This window comes from Narcine bancroftii, chromosome 3 (genome assembly GCF_036971445.1).
Source record: "Narcine bancroftii isolate sNarBan1 chromosome 3, sNarBan1.hap1, whole genome shotgun sequence".
In the NCBI taxonomy this organism is placed as follows: domain Eukaryota; kingdom Metazoa; phylum Chordata; class Chondrichthyes; order Torpediniformes; family Narcinidae; genus Narcine; species Narcine bancroftii.
This window is the reverse complement of record NC_091471.1, coordinates 333,136,032-333,158,578: the sequence shown is the minus strand read 5'-3', so window position 1 is coordinate 333,158,578 and position 22,547 is coordinate 333,136,032. Positions and strand designations below refer to the sequence as shown.

The window sequence follows — 22,547 nt, the reverse complement described above, 5'->3', positions numbered from 1 at the left end:
GCTGACTTCCAGGCCAAACATTTTGGCAGTTTCCGCAAAGCAGGACGTCAAGCGCTGAAGAGCTGGCTCTGAATGGGCAACTAAAGTGGCATCATCTGCAAAGAGTAGTTCACGGACAAGTTTCTCTTGTGTCTTGGTGTGAGCTTGCAGGCGCCTCAGATTGAAGAGACTGCCATCCGTGCGGTACCGGATGTAAACAGCGTCTTCATTGTTGGGGTCTTTCATGGCTTGGTTCAGCATCATGCTGAAGAAGATTGAAAAGAGGGTTGGTGCGAGAACACAGCCTTGCTTCACGCCATTGTTAATGGAGAAGGGTTCAGAGAGCTCATTGCTGTATCTGACCCGACCTTGTTGGTTTTCGTGCAGTTGGATAATCATGTTGAGGAACTTTGGGGGACATCCGATGCGCTCTAGTATTTGCCAAAGCCCTTTCCTGCTCACGGTGTCGAAGGCTTTGGTGAGGTCAACAAAGGTGATGTAGAGTCCTTTGTTTTGTTCTCTACACTTTTCTTGGAGCTGTCTGAGGGCAAAGACCATGTCAGTGGTTCCTCTGTTAGCGCGAAAGCCGCACTGTGATTCTGGGAGAATATTCTCAGCGACACTAGGTATTATTCTATTTAGTAGAATCCTAGCGAAGATTTTGCCTGCAATGGAGAGCAACGTGATTCCCCTGTAGTTTGAGCAGTCTGATTTCTCGTCTTTGTTTTTGTACAGGGTGATGATGGTGGCATCACGAAGATCCTGAGGCAGTTTACCTTGGTCCCAACAAAGCTTGAAAAACTCATGCAGTTTGGCATGCAGAGTTTTGCCGCCAGCCTTCCAGACTTCTGGGGGGATTCCATCCATACCTGCTGCTTTGCCACTTTTCAGTTGTTCGATTGCCTTATATGTCTCATCCAGGGTGGGAACCTCATCCAGCTCTAGCCTTAGGGGCTGTTGAGGGAGCTGGAGCAGGGCGGAATCTTGGACTGAGCGGTTGGTACTGAAAAGAGATTGGAAGTGTTCTGACCATCGGTTGAGGATGGAGATCTTGTCGCTGAGGAGGACTTTGCCGTCTGAGCTGCGCAGCGGGCTTTGGACTTGGGGTGAGGGGCCGTACACAGCCTTTAGAGCCTCGTAGAAACCCCTGAAGTCGCCAATGTCCGCGCTGAGCTGTGTTCGTTTGGCGAGGCACCAGGGTCATGCCTAGCGCGGAATGCCACACTGACCACCGGCTGGTTCGCTGCAAGCTCAACCTTCACTTCAAGCCAAAGCCCAGGAACAATAAAGCCCCCAGAAAGAGGTTCAATGTTGGAAAACTGCAGTCAGACGAAGCGAGAGGAAACTTCCAGGCAAACCTCAAAGCAAAGCTCGACGTTGCAACCCGCCTCACGGACCCGTCCCCTGAAACCCTCTGGGATCAGTTGAAGACTACCATACTGCAATCCACTGAAGAGGTACTGGGCTTCTCCTCCAGGAAAAACAAGGACTGGTTTGACGAAAACAGCCAGGAAATCCAGGAGCTGCTGGCAAAGAAGCGAGCTGCCCACCAGGCTCACCTTACAAAGCCGTCCTGTCCAGAGAAAAAACAAGCCTTCCGTCGCGCATGCAGCCATCTTCAGCGCAAACTCCGGGAGATCCAAAATGATATAATAAATACTGCAACACTAAAGGATCTTGTGGAACAGAGACATTTTGGAGTGCACGCTGACCATCTTTGAAGGCAGTGAGAGAGGTAAAGTGCTGACGAATGCATATAGGACATTTACCTTGCCTTACCTCAACTCAATTTTGTCCCTCCTACATCCTTTATGTACCAAAGGGAAAGATATATAACCAACGTTTTGGGCTTGAGCCCTTCATCAAGGTTTAAAAAAAATGCCCCGTGTCCAACATTTTATCACACCTTGATGAAGGGCTCAAGCCTGAAACATCGGTTAAGTATCTTTCCCTTTGCTACATAAAGGACACTGTTTGACTGACTGAGCTTCTCCAGCATTTTGTGTTTTTTTACAGATTTTGTGATTTACCACAGATAATGAATGTAAACATTACATCCCGACCTCATTTAGGTCCATCTCCAGCATCACTGTCCCTTTTCTCGATTTCTCTGTCTCCATCTCGGGAGACAAACCGACCAACTCCCACAGCTACCTCGACCTCACCTCCTTAAAGAGGGAAAGGCTTTCTTTGTCAGAGTTACTTTGGACATTATCAGAATCAGTTACCATACAATCTTAGGGTGTAAAGCTAAATTCAAGGGTTCTTGGTAAAATTTTAATTAAAGAGGAAGACAAAACCTAAATGAGGTAAAGGACAGCAGAACAGATCTGAAAGTGGCTCAATGGAGTGCTGAGAGCCAGCAACCCACATGGTGTTTGCCCACCCAGTTCACACTGCTGTGGTACCCTCATGCACAAAGGGCAATTCCTTTACCGGAGGTGGAGTCTTCTGCAGACATTCCAGAAGGTAAACCATCTTAGCTTCTTCCTTTACGTATTCGACCTCCTAAAGACAAGCAGACATCATCTTGTTATACACGATACAGCACAGTTACAGGCCCTTGGGCCCATCCAGACCATTCTGAACTATTATTCTACCGTGTCTCATCGACCTGCACCCAGACCACGGCCCTCCATACCCCTCCCATCGCTGTATCCACCTTATCTTCTCTGAAATGTTGAAATCAAACCTGCATCTACACCTCCACTGGCAGTTCGTTCCACACTCTCACCACCCTCTGAGTGAAGAAGGTCCCCTTAAACATTTCACCATTCACCCTTAACCCACACCCTCTCATTCTTGTCTCATGCAACCTCAGTGGAAAAAGGCTGCTTACGTTTCCCCTATCCATACCCCTCATAATTTTGTAGACCTCTATCAAATCTCCCCTTCTTTCTCTGACACTCCAGGGAATAAAGTCCTAGCCTATCCAACCTTTCCCTGCAACTCAGCTCCTCATCCCAGCAACATCCTTGCAAACTTTTGCTGCACTCTTTCCATCTTATTGATATTGTCCCTATAGTTCGGTGACCAAAACTGCACATTGGCCTGTACAACTTCAACAGAACATCCTAAATCCTGTACTCAAAACTTTGATCTATGAAGGCCAAGATGCCAACAACTTTCTTTACACCTTTATCTACCTATGACACCAGTTCCAGGGAATTACACATCTGTAGTTCCTGCTTTCTCTGTTAGAGCGACTGAACCTTCTTGACCAACCTCTCATGCGAGACATTGCCAAAGGTCTTATTAAAGTTCAACATCCATGGCCTTTCCTTCAACTCTCCTGGTAACCTCCTCGAAAAAACTTTACCAGATTGGTTAAACACAGCCGACCATGCACAAGGCTAATGTTCACTATCCCTAATCAATCCCTGTCTCTCCAAGTACTTATATGTGGGAAGAAAGGAACTAGAAATATTTCATGCCTCTCGAAATGACATCTGTTTCCCCTCCAGACACTGCCTGGCTCAGTGTTCCTCCAGAAGTTTGTTTCCCCTCTAGACGCTGCCTGACTCAGTGTTCCTCCAGCAGTTTGTTTTCCCTCTAGACGCTGCCTGGCTCAGTGTTCCTTCCAGCAGTTTGTTTCTCCTCCAGACGCTGCCTGGCTCAGTGTTCCTTCAGCTGTCTGTTTTTGCTTCCCATTTGCATGTTTCAATTTATTAAGTTCCCGAGATCTTCAGCTCACCAACTTCTTAAAAATGTGATAGTTAGTTCAGGCTGGACAGGTGGAAAAGAGTAAGGTGGGAGAAAGGGACAAGGGAGAGAGAAGGGGAAAGAGGTGATAGACAAGGGGGCAGGGGTGATACAGAAGGGGACAGGCTGGATAGCTAAAGCACAGGCTCGAAAATAGGCGAATTGAGGGGAAAGGTGTGGAGGGGCAATCAGAGTGGGAGGGAGGATAGGAGAGCAGAAGCAGCAGAAGAACTAGCAGAGAAGGGGGATGAATGAGGGCAAGGGAACAAGGTCAGGATGGGAGAGGGAAGGAAAGGAGGATTATGTGCAAATGGTGGTTGGGTGTGGAGGGAGATGACAGAAGAACAGAAGAAATGAAGGAAAAGAAGGAAGAAGGGAACAAACAAGTTGAAACAATGATATGTCAGAGGAAAGGAGATAGGAGTTGAAAAATCAAGCCAGTGAAAGAGCCCAGGCAGGGGCAGATGGAGAAAGGAAGAGGAAGGGGAGGAACCAAAAAGGAAAATAATTGAAGGGATTGGGGCAGGAAATTGTACCCTGAGAGCCAAGGACTGAGAGGAGGAAAGTGGGAGGAACTTTAACTTTTCATGATCATGTCAGCGAAGGGGAAAATTTCCTCTTCCAATGGCAAAAATCTGCACAATTCTATTGCAGAAACATCTACACTTTGGCACAGGTGCCGCACCTGGATCACGTCAAGACTGGCAGCCCCCGCTCGACCTACATTGATGGTGATGGGCTTCACCAGGGCACTCTTGGCAAAGTTCTGGATCTTCTTTGGCATCGTAGCACTGAAGAGAAGAGTCTGCCGTTGGCCCTGCAGAATAGTCAAAGGCATGAGAACAGCACAGCCAGTCCTGCTCAATGAGAAAACTTCTTCCCCAAAGACTCTTCTGCTGCCGGAAAGGCTCAACAATGGCTGATTGAACCGACTCAGATAACACGCCCATAGGGAAGACGCCACACCAATGGCCAAACCAGGAGTGGGAAAGATAAAGTAAAAGAGAACAGCTCATACACAGCAACCAAGCAACCCATTGAGCAAAGTCCTCTTTACTTAGTGAGGGGAGGCGAGTTATTCCTATTTGAGCAGAATGTTGAGGTGGCTTATTTCCTTTGTTCAGGCTAGTTACACCCCTACATTCATTATGGTTCAGGTTGATTGTTGCACGTGGGTCTGATTTTTAAAAAATTTTGAGAGATATGAGTTGTGGGTGCCTGGAATGCATTGCTAGGGATGTGGTGGAGGCTGGAACAATAGGGGGGATTTAAAAGACTATTAGACAGGCACATGGGTGAAAAAAAATAGAGGGTTACAAGGTAGGGAGGGTTTGGCACATATAGGTCAGCACAACATCATGGGCCAAAGGGCCTGTAATGTTCGATGGTAACAGACCTTTCTGGGCCTCGAGCCTGCGCCGCCCAAATACACCCATATAACCCGTACATCTTTGGAATGTGGAAGGAAATCAGAATGCCCAGAGGAAACCAACGCAGTCATGGAAAGATCGTACAAACTCCTTACAGACAGTGGTGGATTCGAATCCGGATCTCTGGTGCTGTAACCACATTGGGCTAACCACACACCCTTAGAACCGTGCAATGTTCTATGTTTAAAAGTGGGACAGTATGAAAGGCTGAAGGGGCAAAAAGCATGTGACGAAATCAACCCGGTGCCATCAAGGAAGGGGACATCATGCAGTGCTAATGTGTATATTTCACTCAACTCTTAATCATTCATGGTGCTAAAATGTCACAGGTATTTTCCCAGAGATGATTAGAGTGATACCAGCCTGTCACACTGAAAGCTTCACCAGAATTAGCTGTCACCTTGAAGTAGGAAAAGATGGTGCGGATGTCCTCCTCGAAACCCATGTCTATCATCCTGTCTGCTTCATCCAGCGCCAGGTAGCGACAGATGTCCAAACCGACCATCTTCTTCTGCAGGAGATCCATCAGACGTCCGGGAGTAGCCACCATCATGTGAACACCTCTGGAGGGTCACACAGATTACACCCAATCAGATCCCCTATGTTCCATGACACTTCCTTGCCCCCAAACCATCCCTACAGGAGGTGAAGCCAGTTCCAACTATGCAGTCCACTATTCATGCTCAATGAAGAATTAACCATGTCATGCCAGGACCTGTCACTCTCTGAACCCATCCAGCAGCCTCCATGAAAAGAGACACAATTATTTCCAACCATAGTCTCGGAAAGTCATTTGGAATTAAAGAGGAAATTAGCCTTGACATCACCCCCTCTGTGCAATTCAGCACTGTGACCTGAATGACCTCGCCCTGCCCATGAGTGGGGCCCGAAATCGAGCAGGTTTAACAGTCTGACTCGGATTTTCACTATTTTCCCCCACTGCAAAGCCTTGTCCAAGAGCCCTGGAAACACCACAGCCTGCGATCGACATCCTTGAACAACTAGCTGGGTATGGTTGTTCATCCTTACCCTGGGAAATATTAACTTCACTGAAAATATTATTTGGCTATTCATCTTCCTGCAAGATGTCTGGTCTGTCCAAACCCTGTTGTGTTATTCATCCCCTGCTAGATTTGAGTTTCATTGGGCAACTTTCATCCCAGACCATCTGTTCCTTCACCTTTTCTGATTTAGGCACATCTTAAAACAACAAACCAGTTATCCCTTCTGAGGGTTTGAAGAGAAAGGAACATACTGTTTGACAACCTCCATCTGCTCCTTGATGGACATGCCACCAATGCAGAGTGCACAGCGAAGCTGGGGGAAGCCTTCCTCTTGCATTAAGCGGCAGTAATAGTCGATGATCCCATGGGTCTGTCTCGCTAATTCTCTCTGAATTACAAGGAAAGGAACACTCTCAGCCTTTATTCAGCAGAGCATATCTCCAGTTACTAAAAAATACACCGATTCCCCTGAGCAACATCGGTACAACTGGTGCAGCTGGACACAAGCATAGATGTGCACAGTCCAAATTTTAACACCTTGAAGTGCTGAAGATGATCCAGCAGGTAGCTGGAGAGGATGAAGTGCCAGCTGTGAGGAAAATGCTCATTTTGCTTTTTTTAGAGATACAGTACAGTAACAAGACATTCCGGCCCACGAGCCCGTGGTGCCCAATTACACCCATGTGACCAATTAACCTACTAATGACACTTGCTTTTGGAATGTGGGAGGAAACCCACATGGACATGAGGGAGAACAGACAAAGGGCCTGTGGGTCAGAAGGGCTTGTTAACTGTGCTGTAAATCTACATTAAAATGTCTTTACTCAGAGGAAGAATTCAGTACTTACCAGGAAGTGATAACCTGAGTACTTCTGAATAGAATCTAGGTGAGAAGAGGAAATATATATGCTACAAGGCTGTGAGATGAGATTGGTGCAAGGAGGGACACTCTTGAAGAATATAAATGCAATGCACAGACTAACTGAGCTGGATGACTGCTTTTTGTAATTATGACCTTCATAATTGGAGCTATTAGACCATGAGAGGCAGTAACGTGCTAGCTGGCTTAAAACACCCTCTGGCAGAACAAATCTGGGAACGACACACAAGGAAGAACACAAAAGAGATTTACTTGTACGAATGGACTACAGTTACAAGGACAGGCAGAGAATTCTACTTTGAATAGGCTCATGAACAGGAACTCAATAACATGGTTAGATTTAATGAAGAGAAATTGCTGGAGAATTGGTAAGCGTAGAAACAGTAACTGAACAAAGAGTGAGATGAGGAGGATCCTTATTTTAAGCAACATCTGGTTGGGCTTTGGAATGCATCATCTGACATGGTGGACAAGAACATCCTCAAGTCTTCAAATGTGAATGAGATAAATGTCTGCCATCATATCAGGCATGGCACAAGCCAGCAAACAATTTTCTGGTGGAACACAGTGGGTCAGGCAGCCTCAGCAGGAGAAAAGGAATTGTCAGTGTTTCGGGCTAGGACCGGGTGAAGGATTTGGACTTGAAACAGTTTTGATTCTGTTCCTGACTCTGATGCTGTTAGACCCACTGAGTTCCTCCAGCAGACTGTGCTTCAGATTCCAGCGACTGCAGTCTCTTGTGTGTCTCCAGAGCGCTAGCCAGATTGCTCTTTGAATGGCTACCTACTGGGCTGTATCAATCTACATTTCACATTCAGGACCCATGGTATCCATGGATTCAGCATCATCCATGTACCAGTCACCCCTAAATTCAATCCATTTGTAGCCCTGGAGTAAAACTCGAAAAGTGGTTGACGTAAAAACACAACGCGGGAGAAACAGTGTGCTTTATATCACAAAGAAATAGATACTTAACCAACGTCTTGGACTTGAGCCCTTCATCAAGGTTTGGAAAAAAACGTTGGCAGGCATCCTAACAAAATGATAGGGGGAGGGGCACAGTCCCAAAGGCAGGTGGTAATAGGTGGATAATGGAGGGAGGGCACACCAGTGAGCAGAGGAATGGCTGGGAATAGAGAGGGTAGGGGGTGGAGAACTGGAGGAAAGAAGACAAAGAGAAAGGAAAAGAAGGGAGAATGGGCCAGCAGAAACCAGAGGTTGATGTTAACGCCATCCAGTTGGAGGGTGCCCAGACAGCATTTGTAACCCTACGCTTGGTGTTGAGATGCCAATGAATGGCCTTCTCTTGATGATCCAGTAATGATATCTCTGGTACTTACAGATGGGCAGATGATGAGTCCATATGGACCTTCTCTCTTGGAGAATGGCAGCCTTTTCTCCTGCTCCTGACAGAACATGATCATGGGCAGGGTAAATACCAGCGTCTTGCCCGAGCCAGTAAACGCAATCCCAATCATATCCCGGCCTGACAAACTGAAACAAGCACAAGTTAGAAAGAAAGGAAGTGCCAAGTCAACCCAACATAAATCCTCCAGCCAAGGGCTGCAACATGCCCTCCATAAACATGTTTTCAGGCTACAGTTCTGGAAGAGTCCCAGAGGTACTGAAAGGACTTTCAAGGTGGGATGCGGAACCACAATGCATAACAAGCACTGAGAAAGGATTAACCCCTGGATATAGGGGAGATGATTTACTGCATGCTGAACCTAGATTCTCAACATAAGAGGAGACACTGAGGATATCAATGCGAAGCCTACCTTACAGTGGTTTTCAACCTTATTCAGTCTAAGGCTCACCTGGTTTCCAACCTAACATGCCACGGCCCACTAGTGGCAATAACTGAGCAATATTTTCAATCAAAGGCAGCTCAGTAAGAAACACATCTTTAACACATTTTATTTAACATTTTTAAAGACCCACATGGAAACATGCTGCAGACCACCAGTGGGTCGTGGCTCACTAGTTGAAAACCACTGCGGAATAACCACACAAGGCAAATGTATTGCTTCACCTTCATTCTTTCTTATTGCAGTACATCAAGCCCAGTTGTACCTCCCAGCAGATCCCTTAACTTTCTGTGCCGAACATCTATGCAAATTTCTCAGGAGGAAATTTGGGAGGGGAACTTTCCTCATTTACCAGATCTTGCAGTTGTCCTACTGCCCTGTCACACTTTTAGTTAAAGCATCAAGGCAGTTTGCTTAATCAAGTGTCCAGGAATGCATAGTCAAGTCCATCACGGGCTCCGACCTCTCATCAATCAAGAAGGACCCCCGTCTACCTGGACACAACCTCTTCTTACTGCTTTAACCTCTTCTTGCTACTCTCACAAGGAACTGCTCTGACCCCACAAAAGGATTGTCTGGTAAAGTCACTTTTATTTTCTTGCACAATGGTATCTGTGAATATTTATCCATCTATCTTTTGTATTTATTAGCTTTGTAATTTAATGTATACACTGTAGTTTTTTTTTTCATGCTCAGCTGCAGTGAGAATTTTACACGTGCATATACATCACACAATGTGTGATGATAAACCCATTATCGTCAGTCACAAGAGCACCCCTTCAGGAACATACTGCCAGCACAGATTTAAATTCACAATTTAGAAGCTGCAATTAGCAAAGTGGACTTGCAGAAACAGACATTAAATAGAGACACTGTTTTGATACTGCTATAATTCCCTGGATCTGAAAGGATCTGTTAAGGACTTTAGCTTTTACTATCCATCCCTCATCATTTGAGACCTTAAGGACATACCAGCTTCCGGAGCAGGTTATAAATCCTCCCTCAGTGCAGGGAAGGGGAAGGAGCTCTAGGATTTTGATTAAGTGACGATAGTATATTCCGAAACAAGGATGCCGTGTGGTCTTGAATGCAACTTGCAGCTGCTATCCTTATCTTTCCAGAATATCTTGGCCACACGTTTGGGAGATGTTATAGAAGAAGCCTTGGCAATGCACCTGAGATAATAAACACCACTGGCGTGGTGCATTGGTGGTGGAGAGTCAACATTCTGCTTTAAGGTAAATAGTTATAGCCTCCTCCCAATGTTGTTTTGGGGGGGGGGGGGCGGGAGGTGAGTCAAAAACTAAAGTTCAAAGTTCAGATTTATTGTCAGAGTGCAGGCATTACATCACATACAACTCTGAGATCCTTTTTCCTGCGGGCCAGACAGCATTTCTACTTATCAGTGGTGCAAAAATCTGTATTCAAGAAAAGATGTGTATTCAATAGAGAGAAACGTACAGAAACTGACTGCGCAACACAGAAAATAAATATTCAACCATAAATAATGTGCAAAGTACGAGCCCTTAAATGAGTGCCTGATTGTCCTGGGTAAACTTGTACCTCTCACTTTGTTCGTTTTAGATTGGTCACAGGGTTTGAGCTACCGAAAGAAAATAGACACCCACACCAAGAGTATTTCAGTTTATAGAAATCTTTATTACAAATTCTAAAGCTGATATCAAACTACAATATGCAAGCCCTTCCCATTTATACTTAACAACACCTGGACTAGTCCCAACTGCCGAAGCGAGGCAACGACTGCACACTTGTAGTAGGATGTTGGGGCGCCGGTAGCAGCTTCTCCACCTCCCTCTACCTGGACGTTAGCTGGACTCTAGAAGTTCTTCTTCATGCTGAGAGATGTTGCCACCTCTCGGAGAGTCTCAAACTTCAGCAGTGGGACCATGGCTTATATTACCCAAAAACTGCTTATCCAAGCGCCTATTCCCAGCACAGCAAGAAAGATAAGCAAGCAAGCTAGCATGCCTAGGCTTCTATCGAATAACATAATTTTCAGCTTATCACTTTGAATACAATGGTTTATTTTGCATCAAGGTTAGGCCTCTGACAGTCTGTGACCAAAACAAGCAGGAAGATTAAATGTTCTTGGTACATAGATGTCCTATCATCAGATAATTGCATCTCTGGCCCCTCGGTGGAATTTAGCTTATGTCTGCTGATTCTAAAACACAAGCAGGTTCTCAGCCCTGCAGAAGCAAAGGCTGCAAAAGTAAAAAAACACGGTTTAAATCTTCCATTACACTGATTCAGTTTGTCATTGAGGAGTGTGATGGTGGAGGGGTAGCAGCTGTTCCTGAACCTGGTGGTGCGAGTCTGATGGCTCCTATACCTCTTTCCTGATGGCAGCAGCGAGAACAGAGTGTGCTCTGGGTGGTGAGGGCATTTAATGAGTGCTGCTGCTCTCCGACGGCAGCGTTCCCCGGAGATGGTTTTGATATTGGAGAGGGTTTTGCCGGCGATTTACTGGGCTGAGTCCACTACCTTTTGGAGGGCTTTACGCTCAGGGATATTGGTGTCCCCATACTAGACTGTGATGTAGCTGGTCAGCACACTTTCATTGATTTACACACAAGGTTCCAGCACTCATCCCTGTGGTGCAAAAGTCCAAACAGAAAAATATCCGTCCATTGGTACCCTCTGCCTCCTATCGGCAGGCCAATTCCAGTTCAGCAACACACCTCAGGCCCCTTGTGTCTTAATCTTCTGGACCTGCCACACTACAGGAACTCGCCTTGTGTAAAGGTGAAATCGCCGTGGAGAGTCGCCACTCAATACTATCACAAGCAGTAATTTGCCACAGGTAGAGAGAGCAACAGGGATGTGATCGTCGGGAGTTCCATCATACTAGTTCTTTCACCAGCTGCCGCTGGTCCAACCTGCCATCTGCGCCAGTAGGTGCCAACCTGCCATCTGCGCCAGTAGGTGCCAACCTGCCATCTGTGCCAGTAGGTGCCAACCTATTGCCATCAAAATCCCTTCATCTAGAATATATTCCGTACCCTTACCTCCCTCAGAGCTCCTTGTTCAACATCGTGTGTGCAGTCATAGTTACCCAGGAATAGTAAAACTGCCTGGAGCATTCCTGGAAGGGACTGTTTTGACTCCATCAGGCAAAAGTCAACTAATCAATGAATCAACTCTGGTATCAGATGATGTGAACTTTTTAAGAGTTAAATGGTTTGCTTATTTTGCCATGAGCTATGGGTCTAGGCTGGGTTCTGATTTATCCTGCTTGATATAACTGAATGATATGGAAGGCCTCTTTTGAAGGCATGTAAATCTCAGCCACAATCCTGAGGTTCTATAGCCACTTACCAGGTGAAGCCATGACAGGACATTAGCTAACCACAAAGTTTTTGTATCAATGAAAAGGTTTGCTGATAAGTTTTTTTTAAATTTCTGATTTTAGCATCGGTGAACTAATCTGCCACTCAGGAGGCAGAGTTTCAATGGCTAAGCATGGACCATCCACTGGTTTCAATGCATGCCCATGGGCTTGCCCGAGTTCTGGCTGCTTTAATGTTTGATATACTCTCATTTATGATGCATGTCAGGTTTGCTTCATCATCTGAACACAAAACGATTTCTTTTCCTGTTAAAATCCTACAGCAAAAGTCCAAAAATCCAGATGCCAGAAATCCGGACCAACCCGATGATCCAGACTTCTCAAACTCCTGGCTTTTGTGTCCATGCATGCGTGCCTAAGCGCTAAAGATGCACAGCCGCAACAAGCAACCATGCAGAGCCACAGGAAGGTAATAAAAAATATTTATATTTTTTGTACTTTGTATATTTTATATGTAGAAATGTTTCATTAATAAACTATCAAAATTTACCTGTTTATTCTCCTTAAATTTGATTTTTAAAAGAACTGCCAGAGAATGCAGAAAAGCAAACCACCCCCCCCCCCCCCCAATCCCTGAGCAGTCCAGATTTAAGGACTTTTTACTTCCAATTCAATTCCCCTAGCAAAAAATGAAGGGCTGAAGGGTCTCCTTTGTGTCATAAATCTTCAATGATTCTATGTTCCTCACCTAACACAGTGGAATATGAGCCCATCTCCTGGCCTGCCATTACTCCAGGCCTCTGGATTATATCTCCTGGGTACACAAGATCAGATGAAATCCCCTCCTGTAAATTCGATGCAAGATCTCAGTACTTACACAGTTGGGATTCCTTGGATCTGTATAGGAGTTGGATGGAGAATTCCCTTCTTCTTTAGCCCTTTTAAAATTGCTGGAATCAAGGTACAGAGAACTTTACCAGGAACACACTGTCAACACACAGGATAAGTACATCTTGGATCCCACTTTCCCTCAGACACAGCTAGGAACAGCAGCAGTAAAATATTGTTTGTAAGTAGCACGATGCTTGCTGTTCTCCTACTGACAAACAATACAATCCCTTTCAACACTCACATAACTTATGGAGTCAGTATTTATTCCCCCCCCCACCCCCCACCCCAATACAACTGAGAATTCGGTCAACGACCCCTACAGAAACCTAGGAAAAAAACAACCAGGGTGACTAAATAACAAAAGGTAAGGAATAAAAAAAGAACTAAGAACAAAACTAGAAAAGACAGTCATCTGAGTCATGTCCCATTTCCTTAATCCCACTCATTTCTCTGCTGGGACGGATTGTTACAGTACCCATATTTCGGAGGGGGAGGGAGCTAGTCAAATCTGTGTACCAATATATTTCAGATAGGGTTGCCACACTCTAACGGATGTGTCATATTTCCTCCTTGAATTGTATGTGATTTTATCCAGGGGAATACAACTCTGCATTTCCATATTCCATAGTGTCATATTTAGTGGGAGTTGGACTTCCACATGACTGCTCTACACTTCCTGGCTACAGACAAGGCAACCTTCACGAACTGAATTTGGTATCTGGACAGTCTGAATCACACGTCCATAATGATCCCCAGAAGGTAAAATCCCAGATCCTGTGTAAAATCCACCATTGTAGTTTTTTTCAGAATGTCCCCCTGGTCCCCCCAGATGGATCTCATCTTTGTGCACAGCCAGGTGGAGTGGACAAAGGTTCCAATCTCCACACCACACCTAAAGCACATTTCCAAAATTTCTGGTTTTGATTTATGTAACTTTTGCGGTGTGAGGTACAGCTGGTGCAAGAAATGTATTAGACCAACCTGCATCAGGCATTGATGACTCCAGTCACACTGCCCAAACACAGTCCTGTTGTTCAAATTTTTTGTCGCAGATGTTGAAATTCCAAAATTCCACAACCAGGACAGGGGGTGAGGAGAGCTCAGAAGATGCACTTCAGTCAGATTTCACCCCTATCAAGTGCCTCATGGCAACAGCCTCTTGCTCGCAGACTGGAGAGCAAGTTATCCAGTGCCAAAGTTCTTGGTTAGATGGTGTAACGATACACTGCTCTAATCTATGAAGCCGCAGAGTTCAGTGTGAACTGCAATGTTCACTGAACTTTAATTTCTTTGTTTTTGCTTTATGGGACAAAGAAATTCCAGTTTATTATTAGGAGTTTAGGACCTCTGGGTACAGACATTTCCATTGAGGAAGTAGGCCATTTACAACTGAGATGAAAAAGGTCTTCATTCACAGAATGGGGAACCCAAACCCATCAGGGAGGAGGGTGAAACATGATAGGCTGCAGATGCAGGGCCCAAAATGTAGCTTTGTCTCCTATAGATACTGAAAAGACCAGCTGAGCTCCTCCAGCCTTTTCCATCAGGGTGGATACAATGGCTCAGTCATAGAGTTAAGACAAAGTGGATTCTGATCGATCTCTGAATCCAGAGATATGGAGATAGTGTAGGAAAATCAGTGGCTATGTGAAAGATGCACCAGGATCAAAGGGACACGTCTGTTGTATGATACATGACAAACAAATTCAACATTGATGCAACTGATGAGAACACAGTAGTAATCAGGTGATCAAACAAACCCTTTGTTACTTGATGCTTGATATGTGCAGTTATGTGCTAAATGTGGAGCAGAAGGTTGCAAGGAACATGTTAAGGAATCAGAAGGTCAGAGTCCAAGTCCGACCATAATCAAGGGCGATGCTCCAGCACAGAACTGAAACAGCAGTGCGTGGCTGGAGATGGTTTGTTTCAGGTGGAGTTCACTGCACCTTTGACCCTACAAATATTCATTCCTCAGTCCACACAAATTGAACAGAATATCTGCTTACTATATTACTAATTGAGTGTCCTTCTGCGCTCATTCATCAGGTCATCGTGATGGCTAGATCACAACCGTGACTACATTTCAAAACCCTAGATTTTCGCAAGGCATCAAGTTACAGCTCAGGGCCTGGCGACTGCTCCCTCTCCACCATGGCTCAGTCACACTCACCTGGTGGAAATTTCATTTCTTTGAAGTGTTTGACGGGACACGGCAAGCCTTCCCCCTCCACTAAGATGTGGTATTTCTTCCGCACTCGCTCGTTGCGAGCTTCGGGCATGGAGCGTATGTACCGAGGTGGGTTCCAGCTGCAAGCACAGGCCCACATTACAGTTTATTTAACTCAACGAACAGAAACAGATTTATCTCCTGAGAAGCACACACACTCTCTCTCGAGGCTGAGTCACCATGCAATTCGACAGCTTGCTTGGAATGACCAATTCAAAAATATACGCCTCTCAAAGAAGAAAGGTGCACTATGCAACCACATAACCAGAATTAGTGAGAGCCAAAAGACACCTTTCAACTGATCAATGGCACAGTGGGGCAGCAGTTAATACTGCTGCCTCCACTCCAGTAACTCGGGTTCCCTCCTCACCTCAGGTGCTGTTGTGTCTCCCCAATATGTGGATGCTTCGTATTCTGCCAGCAAACCTAAGGATGCGCTGGCAGGTTAATTGACTGACTTACCTCACATGGTAAAGAGGTGTTGACGGGCACACGAGGGAGAATAAATGGCAAGATTCCAAGGAAGATAATAAAAAGGTGTTTGATGAAATCGTTCTGAATTGGCCTCACTTTGTCACAGTAAGGAAGAACTGCGCACGTGGCTGACCTGCTGGTCAATAAAATAAACACACCAAATTGTCCCCAATATCTTGGTAAAATCCTCTCTTCCAAAGCTCCAGGTAATGTTCACACAACAGATGCTGACACAAAGACGTTGATATTATCAGCTTACCAGAGTTCAGACAATACCCTTCATGGCACTGCAGTCATTTTCAATGACCCCATGATAGAATCACTAGTGGACACAGTAACAAAACTAGATCAATTCAGTCAGGAAGCACACACACTCACCTGGTTTTGATTGGGTCGTCGTAGGTTATACCCTTTGCCATTTCCTTCACAGACATCAGAGCTACAATTGAAACAAGATCGTTTACAATGGGAATCAATGAATATCAATTATAGGCAAGAATCTTCCAGCTCCCCTTCCCGTCTACACCAAAACCAGATCTCAAAGCAGACCAGATACATAGCGTGGTACCTGTTTCTGTGTATGGTATTCTGCCATTTCTCTTCCTTGTTCAATTCAGCCCCAAATTGTTGGTTAATTCCTCACCATTTCCTTGCACCTCATACCTACCCTAACAGTGTGACTTTCAGACATTCTGATATGAATCACCCCAGATAATTCCAGGCCCCTCACACCTCCCCTCTCCTTTGTTGACAACATTGCAGGGATAGTTTGGAGTAGGTTAGAAATGTTTCATCTTTTTTTGGTGCAGAAACAACATCAAAATTATCAAAAGTGATGTATTCCATTGGAAAAAATAACATATAATTTAAGAAATAACATCACAGTATTCGAACAAATTTGGGAACCATACATGGAACACAACAGAGAAGTCCTACCGCGGACCTCCACCACATAAAATGACAGAAGGAGAAGAAATGAACTGACCCAGTATGTAAAAGTACATGACACAATTTTCTTGTTTATTTTCATTGTGTGAGGACATTGTTTAATGTATTATATATGTTGATCGTTGAGTGGGTGGGGAGGGCGGGGGGGTGAAGGAGGGAGGGGGAGAAAGGGGAGAAAATGACACTGTGTATATTCAAGAGGGAAATGTTTGTGTGTATTTTGGTCAGTATGGTTCATAGTGTGAAAAATTTTTTAAATTTTTTAAAAAATCATCAAAAGTGCTGCACTCCTTTGGTAAAACAAACCACTCCTGATTTAGAAAGCAAGAGCAGAATCACTGCCGCCAGATCAGTCGCAGCAAGCAAGTCTGATGTCAGTGGTGAGTAAATTAATGGAAAGTGTTCTTAGAGATGATATATACAACTATATGGAAGGACAGGGATTGTATATCAACGATCTAGATGGATTAGTAAATTTGCAGATGATACAAAGGTTGGCAGCATTGTGGACAGCGAAGAAGATTATCAAAGCTTACAGGGTGATACAGGACAGTTAGAAGGATGGGCTGAAAGAAGGCAGTTGGAGTTTAATACTGATAAATATGAGGTGCTAAGTTTTGGGAGGACTAATCAAAATAGGACATACACGTTAGATGGTAGACAATTGAGGAGTGCAGTGAAACAAAGGGATTTAGGAGTCATGGTACATAATTCTCTGAACGTTGATTCACATGTGGATAGGGTAGTGAAGTATGTTGGCTTTCATAAATCAGAGTATAGAATACAGGAGTTGGGATGTAATGTTGAAATTGCACAAGGCATTGGTGAGGACAAATTTGGAATATTGTGTTCAGTTTGAGTTGCAGGGAAAGGTGTCAAAGGACCCAGACCTAAAACATTGGTCACCCTTTCATTCCTATGGATACTGCATAACCTACTGAGTTTCTCCAGCACATTTGTGTATTGGAATTTGAGAGAGGGACAAAATGGGATTAGGAGAATACAAAGCAGACTGGCAATGGCTTACCCTACCAGAAAGCAGGGAAGGAAAGGTGAGATAAGTGGAGGGGAGGGGAAACATAGATGGCAATGAAGTACTAGAAGTTGGGAATAGTGGTGAAGGATAGGGCACTGTGGCAGAGATGTGATGTAGCAAATGAGAGGCACGAGATAGGGGGGTGAGTGGCAGAGTGGAAACAGAAGACAGGGATAGTGTGAAGACGGATACAGAATGGGAATAGAGGAACTGGAGGATAGGGGTGAACTGGAAGTTTAGACGCAAGGGTGAGAGTAGAAGGCCACTTCTGGCCACCTCATAACCCACTTACATCACCCTGGTCCCTCTTTTGTTGAGGGAGCTGGCACCCAATGGAGAGCTTCTGCCTCACAGAGTTGATGCTGCACCCACTGGTCCAATAGGTAAACTGACCTCTGCCTTCAGCAACACTTTCCAGAATCTTCTCCTCTTCTTTCAGTCGTTTTTCTTTGGCAGATTCCTTGCGTGCTGTAAAACACAATCCAGTGTCAGCTACTTTCAAAGTTCACAGATGTTGGACTGAACTATGCTGGCACCATCCACCCCTCATCACTGCCATGGGTGGCACAAGGTGGTCAGCCCACAGCCTGATGGATGTTGTGGGTGCTTTTAACATCACGCTTGACCCTGGTGCCCAATTGGTTCATGCCACCCAATTACACCCAATCAGCCGATACCCCTGGTACGTTTTGAAGGGTGGGAGGAAACAGGAGCATCCAGAGAAAACTCATACAGGCACGGGGAGAACGTACAAACTCCTTACAGACAGCGTCTGATTCGAAGCCCAGCCCCGATCTCTGGCACTGTAACGGCGTTGCACTAACCACACCCACCGTGATGCCCAAATTTGTTGAAGGAACACCTGGCATTGCCCTGTTATCAACCTTGTGTTATTTTCTTAGAGGAGGGCTGGTTCCTCCCACAAAACTAATTTCACACTGTCTCTTTGGACAGAAATGCTCCACCTTCTGCCTTTTCCTTCAATTGCTGGTGCTGGTCCAGCAGGCTTATGTTGGAGCGTGGTCCGAGTGGGCCATCGCCATCATCTTCCATGTAGTCACTGCCGCTGTCCTGATCATCATCCGTGACGCCTTTCCTCCTCATCCGTGCCAGCTTCTCCATCTGCCAAGTACACACGAGGGAAATCAGTCACCAGATGCAAGAGAGGGTTAAAGCAGAGTGTCATCGGTATTAAACCACTGAATTAACACTGGTTAACTTCAGCACTGAAAAAAACATGCTGGAAATCTGAAAAACAGAGAACAGTAGAAATCCTCAGGGGGTCAGGGGAGAGGAACGGAGATTGTGCCTCTGGTCAATGACCCTTCAGGCCCCACGGAGCCATTCTTGAACCCAAGTACATATAGGATCAAAACTCAGAATCACTGAAACGACACAGTCCAGCTTTTCATTCATTGTATCCCGTCTTCCATTTCACTGAGATCCATATCAAAGCACAATCTATTTGCAACCGAAGATGTTATAATCTGGTCAAGGAAACACCAAGAAAATGGAATACAAACCACAAATCCACAGAACACAACAATACTGAAACAGATCCTTCAGCCCATCTAGTCTGTGCCGCAATATTATTCCACCTAGTGGCATTGACCTGCACCTAGACCATAGCTCTCCATATCTCTCCCATCCATGTACATATCCAAAATTTTTTTAAATGTTCAAATCGAGCCTACATTCGCCACTTCAGCTGGCAGCTCGTTTCACCACTCTCTGTGTGAAGAAGTTCCCCCTCATGCCCCCTTTAAAAAGTCTGCCTGCATTTACTCTATCTACACTTTATATACAGATAGACCCCAACTGACGATGTTCTGACTTACGATATTTCAAAGGTACAATGATCAGAATCCATTTTGGATAAAGGTAAGTCGGGGTCGACCAGTATCAACGTGGTGGTCACTTTTCCTTCTCTGAAGGAAATTAGTCCATCCAATCAGCGCACGTAGATTGCTTCCCCGCCACCACCATCCCCCCCAAATGTTATCATTTTGGTGCTCCTTTAGTAGTAGACAGCTCCAAGAAAAGTGCAGAGAACAAAACAAAGGACTCTACATCACCTTTGTTGACCTCACCAAAGCCTTGGACACCATGAGCAGGAAAGGGCTTTGGCAAATACTAGAGCGCCTCGGATGTCCCCCAAAGTTCCTCAACATGGTTATCCAACTGCACGAAAACCAACAAGGTCGGGTCAAATACAGCAATGAGCTCTCTGAACCCTTCTCCATTAACAATGGCATGAAGCAAGGCTGCGTTCTTGCACCAACCCTCTTTTCAATCTTCTTCAGCATGATGCTGAAACAAGCCATGAAAGACCTCAACAATGAAGACGCTGTTTACATCCGGTACCGCACGGATGGCAGGCTCTTCAATCTGAGGCGCCTGCAAGCTCACACCAAGACAGAAGAGCAACTTGTCCGTGTACTACTCTTTGCAGACGATGCCGCTTTAGTTGCCCATTCAGAGCGCTCTTCAGCGCTTGACGTCCTGTTTTGCGGAAACTGCCAAAATGTTTGGCCCTAGAAGTCAGCCTGAAGAAAACTGAGGTCCTCCATCAGCCAGCTCCCCACCATGACTACCAACACCCCCACATCTCCATCGGGCACATAAAACTCAAAACGGTCAACCAGTTTACCTATCTCGGCTGCACCATTTCATCGGATGCAAGGATTGACAACGAGATAGACAACAGACTCGCCAAGGCAAATAGCGCCTTCGGAAGACTACACAAAAGAGTCTGGAAAAACAACCAACTGAAAAACCTCACAAAGATTAGCGTATACAGAGCCATTGTCATACCTACACTCCTGTTTGGCTCCGAATCATGGGTCCTCTACCGGCATCACCTACGGCTCCTAGAACGCTTCCACCAGCGTTGTCTCCACTCCATCCTCAACATTCATTGGAGCGACTTCATCACCAACATCGAAATACTCAAGATGACAGAGGCCGACAGCATCGAATCCACGCTGATGAAGATCAAACTGTGCTGGGTAGGTCACGTCTCCAGAATGGAGGACCATCGCCTTCCCAAGATCGTGTTATATGGCGAGCTCTCCACTGGCCACCGAGACAGAGGTGCACCAAAGAAGAGGTACAAGGACTGCCTAAAGAAATCTCTTGGTGCCTGCCACATTGACCATCGCCAGTGGGCTGATATCGCCTCAAACTGTGCATCTTGGCGCCTCACAGTTCGGCGGGCAGCAACCTCCTTTGAAGAAGACCGCAGAGCCCACCTCACTGACAAAAGACAAAGGAGGAAAAACCCAACACCCAACCCCAACCAACCAATTTTCCCTTGCAACCGCTGCAATCGTGTCTGCCTGTCCCGCATCGGACTTGTCAGCCACAAACGAGCCTGCAGCTGATGTGGACATTACCCCTCCATAAATCTTCATCCGCGAAGCCAAGCCAAAGAAGAAGAAGAAGTAGTAATGTCAAGGAAATGTGCCCTGACGGACCCAAGATCATATTTTTTTAAAAAAAAGGTAATCTGGGACATCTGCACAGATTGCCGTCACTGGGGAGGGAGACAGAGATTGAAGATCCAAATCACAACGTAGGCTGCGCAGTGACACCGCTGCCCCTATGTACCCGGCACCACCTCGGATTCCCACCAGCAGCGGGAGGGGTGAGTGCAACCTGTACAGGAAGACAGAACCCTGAACGGAACCCCATTGTAAGTCGGGGTCTTTCTGTACCTCTATCAAATCTCCCCTCATTTTCCGACGCTCTAAGGAAGAAAGTCCTAATCCATTTAAGCTTTCGATAACTCAGCTCCTCAAGTCCGGGCAACATTCTTGTTAATCTTCTCTGCACTCTTTCAATCTTATTAATATCTTTCCTGTAGTTAGGTGACCAAAACCACACACACTCTAAGCCAGGGTGCCAAGAATGGGTCTGCCAAGACAGGAGTCCCAGTTTCCAACCTGCAGCGAGAAGCCGTGACTTTACACTGTGAGATCCGCAGCGAGGGGCTCTGATCCATGATAGGCCTGGGACAACATGAACACCACAAATACACAGACATTGGAATGAGCTGCTGTTGGTTTGGAAAGTAGTGCAGGGAGTAAGAACGGGAGGCTTCCATTATTTTGAATGGAGACCAGCCTATTCCTCAAACTAGGGCATATATATCCAGACAAGAATACAAATGCTTTCATTGCAGGAGATCTCACAACCAAGATTAATAAGCAGATATCAGAAAAGCACCAGACTGTTGAGTTCAGCAAGAGAACCAAGGCAGATGGTCGTCGTCAGAAGACAGTGAAAATGGTCGAGGTTCATGAGGACGTCAACAACAGCTCTGATGAACCATATATGAAATATGACAGAAAATACTGACCTTGGATCTCCATCTTCTAAAGCAGGGGTGTCAAACTCAAATTCATGGAGGGCCAAAATTAAAAACTTGGACTAAGTCGAGGGCTGAACTAAATATTTATTGAAAATTTTCAACAACATCTGCATGTTTTCTCTTCTTTCAAAATATGTAATGTTAAACTTTAGGATATAACTTTAGGAGGATAATGTTACAGGTCAGGAGTAGGTAGCTCAAGTTCACCCTTTGCTTGACCTGAGGGAAACATATTTGGTCCCTGTGGAGATGTAGTCAGCATTCACAGGCTGTGTCCATTTTGGCCTGCATCAGGACTCAGCATTTCCTGCTCACTCCTCAGGCTCTAGGCCTCTATTCACCCTCGACCCACCATCCCTCTACCTGACCAGTCCTTTACCCAACCTCTACTCACCCCTCACTCCACTCGCTCTGCCTCTACCCACCCCATCCTATACACGCCCCTCTACTGCCTCTCCCCTCAACCTGTTCCTACCTCTACCC

The 22,547-nt window shown here is 45.6% G+C and overlaps 2 protein-coding genes across 2 annotated transcripts in view; one reads left to right on the top strand and one right to left on the bottom strand.

Annotated features, from left to right (window-relative positions):
• Nucleotides 1-22,547, top strand: part of atp5pd (ATP synthase peripheral stalk subunit d) — a 414,254-nt gene that overhangs the window by 333,300 nt on the left and 58,407 nt on the right. The window lies entirely within an intron of this gene.
• The window catches only part of ddx41 (DEAD-box helicase 41), a 49,824-nt gene that overhangs the window by 16,148 nt on the left and 11,129 nt on the right, over nucleotides 1-22,547 (bottom strand). Inside the window, exons 3-12 of the mRNA XM_069929339.1 lie at nucleotides 18,658-18,814; nucleotides 18,086-18,160; nucleotides 16,087-16,147; nucleotides 15,178-15,314; nucleotides 12,991-13,063; nucleotides 8,336-8,489; nucleotides 6,367-6,503; nucleotides 5,512-5,674; nucleotides 4,367-4,498; nucleotides 2,416-2,487 (exon numbers count right to left, since the gene is read on the bottom strand). Coding sequence (XP_069785440.1) covers nucleotides 2,416-2,487; nucleotides 4,367-4,498; nucleotides 5,512-5,674; nucleotides 6,367-6,503; nucleotides 8,336-8,489; nucleotides 12,991-13,063; nucleotides 15,178-15,314; nucleotides 16,087-16,147; nucleotides 18,086-18,160; nucleotides 18,658-18,814 — 1,161 coding nt within the window. The remainder of the gene's footprint in view (nucleotides 1-2,415; nucleotides 2,488-4,366; nucleotides 4,499-5,511; nucleotides 5,675-6,366; nucleotides 6,504-8,335; nucleotides 8,490-12,990; nucleotides 13,064-15,177; nucleotides 15,315-16,086; nucleotides 16,148-18,085; nucleotides 18,161-18,657; nucleotides 18,815-22,547) is intronic.